The 15,761-nt window shown below is 38.9% G+C and overlaps 2 protein-coding genes across 12 annotated transcripts in view; one reads left to right on the forward strand and one right to left on the reverse strand.

Moving 5' to 3' along the window:
* The window catches only part of nrg2a (neuregulin 2a), a 116,731-nt gene extending 101,002 nt beyond the window's left edge, over positions 1–15,729 (reverse strand). For 9 of the 11 annotated variants that reach the window (XM_089123718.1, XM_089123717.1, XM_039693792.2 and 6 more), the window contains exon 1: positions 975–1,386. In XM_089123718.1, coding sequence (XP_088979844.1) covers positions 975–1,386 — 412 coding nt within the window. Of the gene's footprint in view, positions 1–974; positions 1,387–15,579 lie in introns of those variants that run through there. The other 2 variants (XM_089123723.1, XM_089123724.1) reach the window with 2 other exon arrangements.
* puraa (purine-rich element binding protein Aa) lies at positions 4,466–11,804 on the forward strand. The gene is made up of 2 exons (XM_039693799.2): positions 4,466–4,671; positions 8,457–11,804. The coding sequence occupies exon 2, from the start codon at positions 8,530–8,532 to the stop codon at positions 9,394–9,396; it is 867 nt and encodes a 288-aa protein (XP_039549733.1). The 5' UTR covers positions 4,466–4,671; positions 8,457–8,529; the 3' UTR covers positions 9,397–11,804.
* Positions 15,730–15,761: the final 32 nt, after the last annotated feature.

Here is a 15,761-nt window from a genome sequence, read left to right on the forward strand (position 1 = left end):
TACTTAGTATAGTTGCTTAATAGTAGTTATTATAAAGCACAATTAACGCCAAATAGTTATTTGGAAGAAATTCATCTGATAACGGTCTCAATTAGCAAATTTCTATTCTCTCTCTCTCTTTTTTTTTTACCATACAGCACCATGGACAGCGGCCATCTCAACGCGTTATAAGAGCCTCTGACAGCAGGCCTGTGGAAAACATTTCCTGACACAGTAGTAGCACCTTCTAGATGTATCACAACATTGAGAAAAGATGCAGTGGTGGATTTTTTTCCCCCACTGTTAGAGTGATATTTGAGTTACCACGTCAAGTAACCTATACACAACGTGCTTTCGAGGAATATCCCGTCAAAAAGAAAAACGATGGGATGAACCTATTGCTTATTATAAAATAATACGCGGCGTGCAAACAGGTGACAAAAAAACAGTTGCTGTTGGCTGCATGTTCCCTGCGTCCTGAGTGGAGTTTTTAAGCCTCCACTCCCAGTGCAGTTGTTCTGAAGGCCCATTACACAAGCGCAGACCAGCAACTTTCTATTCCCAACAGAGCGATGAGCTGTAGGTCCTGACGGCCACGTTTGAAGATATTCTGAGTCATTCTGACTTTCTGCACCTTTTCGTTTACGCACATACAAGCCTTACTTGGCTATGGGCCCTGTGTAATGGTGACGCCATGACCACAATATCAGTTTATTGCAATTTTGTCTTATAAGGAAATAATTCTGGATCCTACAAATGAGCAAGGAGCGCGCGTGTGTCTACAGCGTATGTCTTTGCATATGCCTGATGATACCATGAAAAAACCTTTGAGCGCTTTATTCCTGCCCGATATTGCTGCAGAGACGCCCCCACAAGCCCCCATCTGTTACCAAACATTTGGATGTCATCCGCACTACACATAAGCATACAAGCGATGCCGACGGCCAAGTCGATTCGCAAGCCCCTGCACAAACATTTTGTGGGCATAAACTTACCGCAGTCTTCACACAAGATCCTCCCCACATCTTTTTTCAGGTTCTTCCCACTTGTATCTAAGGGCGCAAACGACGCTTTAAAAACCAAGGGTTCATCAGTTGGGTCCATGAAAAATATATACTTGTGATTCTTCTTCACTTTAGCGCACGGAGCCTCCGAGCCAAATTCCCCCACGGTGACGAGCTGCTCCCGCTCCAGACCCCCGCTGTTCCGCGGCCACACGTCCAGGACTTTGACATTCACACTGTACGGCTCCGCTGAGACGTTCTGAGGCGCGGACTGCACCTTGCCCTCAATCACCACGGCGGATCTGTAAGCCTGGTCCTGCAGGGAATTCAGACTCGGGGAGTAGCAGGCGAAGGAGACCCCGATGAGCAGCATGGATAAGTGTACCGAATCAAGCCTCCTCATGCCGCCTGCTTTGGCTCGATGGTCGGTGGTCGCGTTGCGGCAGGGCTGCGGGGCGATGGCGGTGGAGCTGGGTTGAAGGCTGAAGAGACTGCGAATAGGCTCCAGTAGCACGGCGGCGCGGCAGAACTTGCGTAAGTGTCCATGCCATCGGGATCCGCTGCTTTTTTCCGATAGATTTGCAATCGGGAAACACCAGCTGGGAACCGGAAACGGCGTAATGCTTCTGGGTTAATACAGATCCCTCAACTGCATTCTGCCGAAGCGCATCCTAAAATGCAGGTAAAGTCGTGGACGCTGCCTCCGAAGGAAGAAGACACGAGCAGGTATCCGCAAGACGCCGCCAGTCAATCTTTGCCCCGAAATTGCAGTGGTGAGCGCCCTACTCGCCACTGGTGCTGTGCATCTTCCACTGCAGTCGAATGTGAAATACTGCAGTAAACTATTAGGGCTACTTTCGATATCCCCTCAGCACAAACGTTGTAAGAATCCACTTTCCAAGCGATAAAACGCGTTTGCCGTATCCCTCGCGCCCCGTCCCTGTCCGCCACCCCGATCTATCAGGGCAAGATTCCCCGCACAAACGGCAGATTCACGGCTGGGGTGCTGAAACGAACGCCCATGCGCCGGCGTGTGCGTCTTTAGTCTCCGACACCCCGAGAAAAATAGTCAATCCATGATCTCTCCCATCGCCAATCCTCATCGAATAAAAAAAAGAGGAGTTTTTTTTTTCTTAGGTTTGTGCTGCTTTGAGTGCGATGTCTAACAGTGCGAATGGATGAGCTTTGAATGAGTTTTGAGTCTCATTCCATTACCAAATCATGCCCTGCATTCAGGTCACATTCGCTGCTCTGCCTCAGAGAAGAAGAAAAAAATTATAGTGAGGCGTTGCATCAAATCTATAGGCTACGTCTGGTATTCGTTGCATTGTTGATGCCTGGCAGAAGGAGAACCTTTTTAACAAATAAAAGGAAGAAACATCACGGATGAAGCAGCAGACTGCATCAAACACAAAATATGTTAATAAAACCGTAAAAGATTTATAGACACATACTGTGGTGTAGCCTATGAATGGTAAAAAGACACACGATGTTTAAAAGGAGATGATAAAGATCAAAAGACTTTCACCGGCTGTATAAAATAACCTAAATTCTGGACTAAATGAAGTGCTGAACCTGTGGATCTGCAAAGGAACGTAGCTCCAAATTCACTAAGGGCGACATCTGCTGTTCTCTGCGCACAGAGCGTCAGAGCCACAACCCTTTTCTAACATGCAAGATGACTGGGAAACATGGGTCAGAAATAGCGCAAATTGGGGTCCTTCAAACTTATCAGGCCTACTTAGTCAATTGTAATTAACGAAAAGTATTGGTAGTAGGACCAGTGTCCCTTGGAGTAACTTGTGGTCATAGGGTTTTGCTCAATGCACATTGGTAATAGTTCATGAGTTGCCCCTTGCTGAGTTTTTACTGCTCATAGAATATTGCTTTCTTCAAGGCTAAATTGTAATAAAGCTATACTGTCCATTGCCTTACTGTCAAGTGATTTAAGATAGGCCTATACATCATTATATTTTATGAATTCTATCAGACAAAGAACGTCTTTAAGTGTTAAAGATGTATATTGTGCAATCTCAAGTTAAAGCTGCAGTCCGGCGTTTTTCCCCTTTGTCGCCATCTCTGTTCGAGATCTGCAATTGCAGTCGTTCGCGGAATTATCAACTTTACGCGAGTTGTAGCCTACTTCAACACCCTCAACACGGCACAGCGCGGATGAACACAATGTTTGAGGAGAGTGTTCAGCTGTCAGTCACCGCCAGTGTGGATCCTGGCATTCAGAATCACAGCTTATTCATTTTGGAAGTATGACCAACATAATAATTTTCTTTCATTTCACAATTTTCTTTCATGAACTTTCACTTTAAAGCGCATATCTTGAAAGACCATGTTATAGTGCGTTATTCTAGACTTGTGATAAAAATAACAAGGACTATGTTTTTCAGTCAAAGAGCGAAAGACGAACATGTCATTTTCTTTTGTTGTGATGTTCCGAAAATGCCTTATAGTACACAGTAATAGCTTAATATAATAGCCTAAGAGTTCGACACAAACCGCACCATTTTCGAAAGAACCATGAAATCAATAGGCTACTTAACACGTCTAGATCACTTCTTTTGTTTAAGTAGCCTAATGTTAAGGTTGAGTACTGGAGTTACAAATATCGTTATTAATTGTTGGTTAATTTTATACAGGCATACCAACTTGCAAAGGACAACATTCATAACCGATATCATTAGAAACGCAGCGATGCGCGTGACGGACACAGCGGTTACTGTCCATGGTTCTGAAACTGCGCTGCCCTCGACCTCCACCGATGAAACTACTCTAGCCTACATATAGCTAAATATCAGTTTAACGAAATTATTTATAAAAGCCATAAAAACATAAAAACATAAAAACACTTACAACTTAGGCCTAAAATGAGTTAAGACATTCCACGTGTCCTCAACATAGGCACCTATATGTCTAAATCGTTTGACCATATCAAACATGATAAACATCTCAATCACGCTTTTCTAAACACTAAAAACTTTTGAATAAATAATTTTAATCTCCACTTGCTACACCCTTAAAATTAAAAAAAGATAGTTAAATGGTTCATTGAAGCACTAAGTAGCCTATAATACACGACCCTCTTTCAAATTCGGAGTTGCTTATATGTTTCAGGTTTCAAACTAATTAGTTCTTGGTATCATCCGTTGACAATACAAGCCCTTCTGAGTTATTTGAAACCTATTATGTTAGAATGATATGGTAAAACCAACTTTTTAGGAGGCTATAGGATAAAGAACTGTGACATTTAGGGAAGATAATGAAACACAATCCAGTAAAAATGTTATTATGACACTGGTTTTCGATTCTACAACCGCTCAGCGAATCCACCCATAACATGTAAAATACATGTGAACAACACATGAAAAAGTTTGCCAGATTCATCTGCAATTTCGCGAAAGCAACACTGCGAGGCGCACGAGCTGTTTGATTTCCTCCAGCTGAGCGTGCTGACATCAGACTCCACGCGCACAGCGTTGAGCCCGTGCGTGCGTCCGTCTCCATGCCACGACTCGCTCTTTCGTTCCATCTTGTGAACGGCGCATCGGTGAAGCAGCACCGCGACAGTGTTTACAGTAGGCCTTCGGGGCTTACAGGTTTTCATCTTTGTTTTTGACAGTGTTCAACTGCGAAGGGCTTGCACAGGGGCTAACGCTCTGCCTGCAGACTGAGCGGGGTAAGATATGCCGAGACACGTCGCTCGTTATGAGGTCTGCGACTTTGGCAACAGCACTGCACTTACGATCTATGTCATGGTATTCCTCGGTATACCTTTTTTTCTGGTCAGTATAAGAACCACGGAATTAATATCCGCAGCCGTGGGCAGATTGTACTACAGACAGCTTGCGCAAAGTCGTTAACTGTTTGCAGTGCTGACAGACTGCGAGGCTGACACACTCAATCGGTTGCGGCAAATCCAATGCCATTTAATGTGACTGTGATTTACCGTTAGGAGTTCAAGCTTGCAGAGTTCACCTTCGACTAAAAGCAAGCACACCTTTGAGTGAACGCTCATGAGTTGAGTCGACGGTCCTTCTTTCCTTCACTCAGTGTCTTTTTTACGCATTGTCACTTATGTTAGGCCCATGACAAGCAGTTTACACGTGCACTAGAAGTTTCAAGTAAGAATAACGGGATACGATATTCTTCATTCTAGCAAGCAACAGGCCACACTAAGTTAGTGACAACTAACTTTTTGAATGGTTTGCCATGAGCTAATACAACTGTCTTTTAATAATGGGAAAAATGAGTAAAAATGCCTATTATTTAGATGCTTTGTATTTTGGTGTATATTTATTTTATATTTAAATATAGGCCTACTGGATGACAAACAAAATACATGCACTTTATTTATTAAAGCATGTGATAGAGTAGACAAATGTGAAAGCAATTGAATACGTGAAGTAGGCCTAAACCCATAATCTTTCAATTAACTACCGGAGCAAGAAGCCGCTCACCTTGCTTCTTCATCAGCTGTTTTGACTTCCCTCCACCCCCCAACTCCAAAAATATAATTTAGGCTACCAGACTCATCTTCCAATCATTAATAGGAGTATATATATATGTATCTATAGTTGAAGCTGCTTCCTTGAGCCCCTCTAATGTAATGTGTTTAACCTTAATAGCATAAAGATTATGCATAATAGCACAACGAACTCGTGAAATTTTCAACGTGAATGCTGCTTGTATTCGGCGTGTGCTCGGTGTTTAGATTATATGAAACATTAAACATTGGAGAGGAAAATCATGTTGCAATGCACATGTAAATATTGCATTTATGAATGCCACTTCAAGTACTCCAGAGTATCTTTCTCAATGCGTTCTTTATTGTTAGAGGAAAATTGCATGTAAATAGTTTTTTATTTGTTTATCACAAACAATGTCTGCATGGAAAACACGTCAGGTTCTGGACATTTATAATAATGTTGGTAATGAGGTCTCATATGTTAACATATTAATGCATTTAACTAACATGAACTAAAGTGAGCAATTTTTACAGAATGTATTACCCTTTGTTAATTTTCATCTTTTGCATTAACTAATGTGAACAGATACAATTTTTGATTTTAATAATGTGTAAGATTAACATTTATAAGATTTCTAAATGCTGTAGATGTATGGTTGATTGTTAGCCACTAATGTTAACTTATTGTAAAGAGGTAGCCTACTAAAATATTGTTTGGGTAATCTATGTTGTCCTTCTTATATCTATTCACTCATATTTCCATGGCATAAAGTGAGTATATTTATCTAAATTGTACCTCTTTAAAAGGAGATTATATAGGCTATATCTCATTTTAATCTACGTTATTACAATGCAGACTTGTCATCTTCGAAGTATTTTAACATTTGGTTCTTTCTTAAATGAAGACTTAGGCCTATAGATCGCATTTTTGAGATTGCAACTTTAAGATTAAAATAATATCAAAATACAAGAAAATGTAATTGTTTATTAAAGATGACGTGATCAGAACAGAACATTTACGATTATACGCATTAAAATATTCAGTCTTGCAAGACGTTCTGTGTCAAAACCGACACAAATCTATCTCAGTTTGACTTATTGTTAACGAACACGCCGATTAATTATTTTAGAGATGTATTTTAAAAAATGTTTTCTTAATTATTAAAGAGAATCGATCATTCTTGCAGCGCAAAAATGATCGAAATAAATACATTAAACGCGCACAAAAAGGTATTCACTTTCTACGGTTAAAACGTATAATTTTAATTAAATTTAAGAACAGATAAATTCAATTAAAAAAATAATTCGAAACATTTGTGTAATTATCCTTTTCTACTTTTGTTGGATGTTTTTGTAAAATAACTGTGCGATTGAATATGCGCAATAGGCCTAGGCTATTACTACAATACACGCAAATAAATCAAATTGGCTAACTGATAAAAATACTCGTAATCAAAGTCATGTTCTTCTACATTTATACAACAGTTTGCTTTAAAAACATGTTTAGAAACGAATGCATCATTTAATTGTGCATTATATTGCTAAACATATTAAAAATAAGCTTAGGATTTTTGTGCGGAATAGAAAGAACAAGGCCTTTTTATTGCATTATGCATTTTAGATTGGCTATAGTAAATAATATTATTTTACTCGTTTAGTTTAGATTTTTTTATTATAAATAAATAAAAAAATGCCTGAAAAAAAATCATTACTCAATTGCAGATGAAAACGAATGACAAATATTTTGTACAAGCTATATGGCCTACTGCATTGGGACGAACTGCATGAACTGTTATTGTTCTTTTTAAACGTAGCCTGCGCGAGATGTTATAGGCTACAACACATAGCCTACATATTCATGTAAAGCATCCGTCACAAAACAAACAACCACCAATGTAAAATAGAAAACATACTAAGTTTATACTACATAGACTACAAGTTATTTTGTTTTTATTTTAAAACAAAATAACGACAAAAGTACCTTGCCTTGAACGCCAACTGCCTTGATTCTTACATGCAGGCGATGGTGCACATTATTTAGGCTAACTAGAAAGCTCGGATTGTTTTTTAAGGAGATATTTTCTATAAAAAAAATAAAAGGTGAATAACTGCAAAACAACAAATATTCTGGTATGTTATAGTTGATTATAAATGAATTGCTTCTGGTATAAATGCATAGAACAACGATAGCCTATATTGGTAACATATAGCTACACGTAACACAAACCAGCAGAACATATCATAACGCCTATATCATAAAATACAACCACTCAAAAGCTTTAATATTTATTAGCTCAAAATCCCAGCCATTTAATGCATGCATCTTAAAATAAATTTCCAATTTTAATTTTTGACATGACTAAAAACTAGTTTGAATGAAGGATGAACAACTAAATGACTATCCAAACACAGCGAGTCTGCCCAAACGTCCACATTTGTCCAGTTTATCTTGAGAATTTTCTTAATAATTTAATAATATCAAAATTAAATAGGCCTATTCCTAAATTCCAGTGAGATCCATGTGCGATATCTTAAAGAATGAGACCAGTTTATATCACTTCAGAATTAGAAAAATCTTTTTTTTCGGCATAACCTTCTCTCTACAGCTAGCCTGTCGTTTAAAATTAGCCGCTTGTAACATAATAACAACACCCTAATAATAATAATATTAAAAAAAAAAATAAATAAATAAAAAAAACTAGATGACAACGAACACATCAAGAAAAAAGGAATTCCATGTCAATATTATAGCGAATATCGACGGCTGTGAAATATAGACTATTAGCCTATTAAAGATAGTAGCCTACACGGTAAGGCAGCACAAACTAGGAACTCAATTAATTACATTTTCAATTTCGCATTTATCCTCATCTTCCAGGACCGAGATAATATGTGATTTGACAACACGTCTGCAGCGTTAGCCCTGAATTCAGCACGATGAATTTATTGGGAATCTGCACTAGTGTGAACAGCGCTCGTCTTCTCTCCTCACGCAGATCTCGCGAGAGCGGTGGCGTGGCTGCTTGGCAGTAGCTTGCAGTAAGACAGAGGGAGAAGGCAGGCAGCATCATGGCGGACAGAGACAGTGGAAGTGAGCAGGGAGGAGCAGCCACGGGCCCGGGTGTCGGTTCCATGCACCCAGTGACAGGAGGGGCGGGCTCGGCTTCCGGGCTGCAGCACGAGACGCAGGAGCTTGCTTCAAAGCGGGTTGACATCCAGAACAAGCGCTTCTATCTAGACGTAAAGCAGAACGCGAAAGGCCGCTTCTTGAAGATAGCAGAAGTCGGGGCCGGGGGAAACAAGAGCCGCCTCACTCTGTCAATGTCTGTTGCTGTCGAGTTCCGCGACTACCTGGGAGACTTCATCGAGCACTATGCCCAGTTAGGTCCGAGCAACCCGGACGTGGCGCAGGACGAGCCGCGGCGGGCGCTGAAGAGTGAGTTTCTGGTCCGGGAGAATCGAAAGTACTACATGGATCTGAAGGAGAACCAGAGGGGCCGCTTTCTGAGGATCAGGCAGACCGTCAACCGGGGGCCCGGCTTAGGATCCACGCAAGGCCAGACCATCGCTCTTCCAGCCCAGGGACTTATCGAGTTTCGCGACGCACTCGCCAAACTCATCGACGACTACGGAGTGGAGGACGAGCCGGCGGAGCTGCCCGAGGGAACCTCGTTAACTGTGGACAACAAGCGCTTTTTCTTTGACGTGGGCTCCAATAAGTACGGGGTCTTCATGAGGGTAAGCGAGGTCAAGCCCACCTATCGCAACTCTATCACAGTGCCCTACAAAGTGTGGTCGAAATTCGGTAGCACTTTCTGTAAATACGCAGACGAAATGAAAAAGATTCAAGAGAAACAGAGGGAAAAAAGGGCATGCGAGCTTCAGCAGCAGCAACAAGAGGAGATGCACGCCGCCGACGACGGGGACGAGGATTGATAGTGGAGGGAAACATGCAAAAAATGAAAATAATCCGAATAACCTAAAGAGAAATTATACGTACTTTGCTGTAAAAAAAGAAAAAAAGAAAAAGAGAAAGATACATAAAAGATAAGTAACTGTTTAACTCCACGGGAGCACTACCCACAAAAAAAAATACAATTCTCCACAGACTGACAGTCCACCCATCGCTGGATGTCATCCACTTACCCACCATTAATACCAGTAAGCGGCTGCTAAACCAAGTAATAACATTATATATGAACTGTGTTTCTTACTTGACGACAACAGAACTGAGTGTTTCTTTCCCTTATTAACCGAGAACTTTTTTACACGTTCCAAGATATTATAGAAGTGTTTGCAATGGAGTTATTGCCGAGATTACGAGGAAATGGTTCCTTAACGCTAATGACTTCAGCACAAATCAGATGTTTTAGTTTTAGTTTTTAACCAAATTTTCGAATCAACTGAAGAGGTTGTCATGCCACTACTAGATTTCCCAAGCATCACCTGAGGGCTAGCTATAGGAACCCTGATGGGGAGGGGGGGTGGGGACAAAATCTACAACAAATCAACCTGTTGATTGATAGAAGAGTGGTCTCTGTGTGCAGGTGTCTGGAGGTGGTAGTCGACCTCTTCGCAAACATTCTGAGGAGTATTACCAGTGTATTTTTTTAATTGAAGTTGTCTTGCAGATGAAATGCCATGTATTTGTGTCTCGTTGTCATTCAGTGTATAAAACAGGTACTCGATAAGTAAGAGCAATGACAACCGAAGAGTAAACATTTTTGTAAACGAAACCGGACCCCTCGATACAAGCATACAAAGAGTCGTATGAAAATGCTCATGTAGAAAAACATACAAAGTATGATTTTGTGAATCAGATATATTTCAGTGGAGAAGAAACAACCCACGTTTTTAGTGGGAAATTGACAAACAATCTGTTAAAGGGTTAAAAATATATAGAGAAATATATATATATATATCAGTCTACCAATGAGAGGATGAGTGGCGCCAAGGAATGCTGTAGTTGCATGTTAACCTGTACACAGCCACATTGAGGTGGATTTCTCAATGTTCGTCCTCAAGGACTCTTCTCTGTGATAGCAGGTTTCAATGTCTATGAAGTCAGTAATGTTTGGTCAGGTAGTTGATACTCGTTTTTCTTTCAAAGAATGAGTGTACATAAGATAATATATCAACACTTTTTTGATCAGACATCAATGGAACAAAAGCCCTTTTTCCATGGGGGCCCTTGAGGACCTGTGTTGGGAGACCCTGACTTTAATGAAACTTGTTGGGGAGCATACTCTTCAGCATTAAACAACCTGGTGCCTTACAGACTCTGCATGCTTATACACTGGCTGGTGCTTTGGATCTAAGTTTGGGTCCCCTTCCCCTCTCCCTCTTTTTTTTTTTTTTCTTTCCTCGTCTGGTTTTGTTTGGCCCTGGCCCTCCTATATGCTATTACATAACTCACGGTCTTTTCGGTTGAGAAGCAAATCATTATTTGCAGATTCTGATCGCAACACGTGACTTCGAAATCACCTCGAGATGAATCTTCCCTTAGTTTATCAAATGCTTTGTGCCAGGCAAAATGTGAGGTAAACGTCCGTACTGAAGGCTGTCTGTAGTTTATGGTCACAGACCAAAAGCCTAGTTGAGGGGTGTGGCCAGGATTTGTGTTTTCTCCCCAACCTTTCAGTGTTGCTTCATGTAATTTGTCATTTTTGGAAACTTAAAGATTTATTTTCTCTTCCCAGTGCTATATTTCATTACTGTGTGCAATATTGAACGTGCCAATGTTGGCAATATATGTATATCAATTATTTCTTTAAAAGGTTTTTTTTTTCTTTAAAGCCTTTATCTGCACTTAAAAAAAGGTTTGTATCTGGAAAAGAAATCTCAATGAACAAGCTTCACCCAGGTGAAGGAAACACACAGCAGTTATATATATCCTGTCTGCACTTTTTGTGAACGTTCATGTCATAATTGCCACCCCGTTTTGTCTCTGTTCAGAACTTACAGAAATGGGCATATGAAACAATGGGGGTGTGAAGGCCTTTGGGTTAGGGGCAATGAATATGTATCCTTAATTTCCCTTCTAAATACATACATGGGATGATTCTAATGATGAAGGTGTGTGATGACCTCTTCTGTCTTCAGTAGCACATTGCTTTTCCAGCTGGAGAAAAAAAAAATGTTTGACCAATGTTTGTTTGAAAAATGATCTCAACAAGGAATGCCTTGTACTGTTTTTTTCTTTCTTTCTTTCCTTCTTTATCTCTTAACTTATGTTCCTTCCCTTTGCAAAGAGGTTCACCGAATTACTCATTCGGCGGTTATGAGTCAAATATAATTTATGTACATTTTACAAATTAAAAAAAATAAAAAGAAATGTTAATTTACCCACCTCTTACGAAAAGAATGTTCAATATCTGTTTCTGTGTTTCTTTTTCTCGTGTGAAAGTTCAGATAATGGTTGATATTGTGGCTCTGACTTCAGTGATGTTTTATTTTTCAGTTGATGTTAAAGGAATAGAATTATGACCTGAAGTATGCAGACTAAACCATATTTAATAACATGTCAATGTCATTTGATGCAATCTATTCGTTGGTTCCAGTGGTTAACCAATGTAATTCCACTACAATTTCTAAGGATGTATGATCATATCCGAGCCTTTTATCATCTTATATTTCTACTAAAGAGGTATTTCTCAGAATAACAACATAATAGTATTATTTATTTATTTTTTTGAGCAGCAGTTCAGAAGGCATTGTGTTCAATGTATCCTGAAAAATCATATACATTTGTCATTTCAAGAAGTAGTCTAATTTTATGTCTTTATTGTGCTTTATACTAAATGCAGATTCTCGGGAAATTGATCTCTTGCTCTCCTCATCATACTTTGTAAAAATAATATAATAACTGTGTTATCTCTGTTTGGTATGACAGATTCCTAATGTTCTTGCTGCAAAACAAACCAGTGATTTAATTTGATTTAATTTAGTTTTATTTATGTTTCTTCATTAATATTATTAGCATGTTACTTTGCTACAGGAATGTCTTTAAAAACTTGAATTAACTTGACTTTGAAAGAAAGTGCTGGAGTTGAACCTTGTGTATGGTCATGATACATATACTCTAAACAATGCTGGGTTGTTTTAACCCAAAATTGGGTAAAATATGGACAAACCAAAAATGTCATTTAAAATTTTAAACTTTCACTTTCAACTACTTTTTTATTCTTAAACCAACATTTGGGTTTGTCTATATTTGACTCAAATTTGGGTTGAAATAGGCTAACCCAGCATTTTTTACAAGTGTAGATTTAAAGGCATTGAATCCAGCCAGTATTTTTTTAATTACACTCTAAAAAATGCTGGGTTGTTTTAACCCAATTTTGGGTCAAATATGGACAAACCCGAAATGTTGGGTTAAAAATGTAATGTAAAAATTTAACCCAACGGCTGGGTTAGTCCATATTTGACCCAAAGTTGGGTTAAAACAACCCAGCATTTTTTAGAGTGTATGGACATTGCTATTGTCATGGCAAAATGGAATTTAAGTAACATTTTTTTTAATTTAGAAAAAAAAAAATTAAAATCACAATATTGCACATGAAGTAAGTTTCAATTGTAATAAAATATTGAAAATAACTGCTTCCGTTGATAAAATAAATAACCACATGAAAAAGTCTGGTTGGGCAATCATAAATCAGATATAACAAAATGCAACTTTAACCATTATAATTAATGCAAGCAGCGATTATGAGGCTGTGCACAGTAATAGTGTGCATTTTTTATGATCATGTAGACTGTTTGTGTCACAGACAGAAGTGAATTGAGGAAAATACCTTCTAATTAACCATTATTTTATAGCCATAGTGGGCATCAAGAACATTTTAGTCCACTGGAAGGTTTTTGCGATTAAAACAGCCCTTAAAATGTCCAACTCCCTGATCAGTGTCCTACTGAACCAGGGCGCCGATTGAGACACACCCTAAATGCAATGTACACAGCTCTTCAGATGACTTGATTCTGATTGTTCAGGCATTTTCATAAAATTACCGCCAAAGTCTATATTTTACTGCACATGCAACATATTGGTATTTATCACAGTCCATCTGGCCACAAAATCTTTCTCCACCAACTGTTATTCAAAATATGTTATTCAAAATAATTTGCCAACAATATTTAAATAATAAATATTTAATTTGACTACAGTAGATGTTTCCCATAACCTTTTATGATAATTTATTTATTTTTAATTAATGTTACATTTTTATTTGATGATTACACAGTGTGACTACAGTGCAAGAAGAAGCAAGAATACTTAAGAAGCAAGCCTACTTTAAAGGGATGAATAAGGGTCTCATCTAACAAAACAATCGGTCATTTCAAAAATAAATAAAAAAGTATATGTTTTATAAGCACAAATGCTCGCCATGCTCTGTTCTGTGATGAGCGTTCTGACTCTCCTGTTCGAACTCGTTCATCAAAATGAACAAATCTTTTTTCGAGTCATTTGGTTCATTCAATGAACCGTGACTCGAAAAAAAGATTCGGTACAGAAGAAGCACGCGCTATAGCGCACAAACACTCACTATTTGTATTTCACATCCAGAAGTTATGTATATGAACTTTTATTAAAAAAAAGTTGTCAGCATTGCGATTCTTTGTACACATATACAAACTATGGATGTATATGCATGCTTTTAAACACAATTTAAACAACATAGGCCTATAATTCCATGCATTAGGCGACTTATATAGTCTAGCTATATTAAGTTACCCAAAAAGTGGTCAAATATTTAACCATGTACTTATATTAAAATAACAAATATTTTAATTTCTAATTCAATAAATATTGCATGTAACAAAGAACTTGTTTTTCCACCTCATGAGACGAGTGTCCTTCATTGAGGAAAATTGTAGTTTGCTTAAAACCCTGTTCTTAAAGTAAAAAGACGAAAAGTAGGCTAATATTTAATTAAATAGATTCACGGTGTGATTACTACATTTTATTGAATTAAATGCATTTATGAAGAAACTAGGCCTACTACATTTTCAGGTCAATCCGTGTTCATTTTGTTCACGAACCGTACGCTGTCGCCCGTTTCACATACTCAGTTTGCAGTGCGTATTTTTTCCGTTGGCTTTCACACTGCACCCGGGTGAAGTCCGTCGATTTCACACATACTCCGTTTGCCGGTTGATTTAATTGTTTTAACTGCCCTAACAACGTTAGAAAGTCATGAAAATAAAAAATGACATGATAACTTATCTTTAAAAATGTATTAATCGTCTGATTAAAAGTTTAATATAATTTTTTAACGCATCCGGATGAGCAAATGGACACGATTTTCTTCGCACCGCACTCTCATGCGGTCTGCGAATCTCCATAGGAAATGAATGACTTCCGGTCGTATCGGAGCGGATTTCGGAAAAAAATACGCACCGCATACGCGCTGCTGACGGATTCTGCAGTCGTGCGCAGTTGCTCTCCACCGACTGAGCTGATCAAAAGCATGATGGGAGACTAGCTGACGATAGGCTGCTACCATGATGGGTAGACATATTGTTCTCTTTTAAAATGTTTGATTTTAAAACCCTGATATCGTGTTTTATATGTAGCTATGATGAGTATTCCCAAACCCTCTGACAGTGTGATCTATATATGGGTTATTTGATTGTTGTCATATTTATAAAACATTTTATAAGCCTTTGATCTCACAGTAACAGGTGTCTGATCCACTGCAAGAGAGATGTAGCCTATAGCTGTCCGTCTTGCCTGCTCTTTTTCACTCCTACCCTCACTGCAGCCGCCTAGACTCGCACACACCAGGCGAGGCAAAGGCAAGGCGCATCTCCATCTCCTAACTAGACTAATTTCTTCTCATACGTGTCTTTCTCTGAAGCTGCAGTGTTGACATAAGCATCACAACGCATGCGTGTGGTTCTGACAGATGAGCCAGCGTTCTGACTGGACCAAGAACCCGGAAGCGCTGCTCTTGTTTTTGTTTTGTGCACACACACAAAAATAGTTTCATTGCTTTATAAAATTAGGTTAAACCACTGTAGTCACATGAAAAATTTAATTATGTCTTAACTTGCCTCAGACAAAACACCCCTGAAAGAAAAGAAAGTGTAGTAATTCTGTCAAATGAAATGTAGGCCTACCTGAAACAAAGTTGCAGCTCCCAAACGAATATGTTGAAGTCCCAAGACCGTCCATTCATGATGACATATGCGTTTCCACACTAATAAAGCTGCTCCATCGTGTATTTCCATAAACAGAATAACAGCCTCATCAGGGTAATGCCGTGTTTTGCGTTTTTATTTAAACTTGGAGGTCAGCCATT

The sequence above is a fragment of the Pimephales promelas genome, chromosome 19, assembly GCF_988280905.1.
Source record: "Pimephales promelas chromosome 19, fPimPro1.hap1.1, whole genome shotgun sequence".
NCBI classification, from domain to species: domain Eukaryota; kingdom Metazoa; phylum Chordata; class Actinopteri; order Cypriniformes; family Leuciscidae; genus Pimephales; species Pimephales promelas.

Coding starts and splice junctions, on each gene's coding strand:
- puraa (XM_039693799.2), top strand. CDS start 8,530: ATGGCGGACAGAGACAGTGGAAGTGAGCAGGGAGGAGCAGCCACGGGC.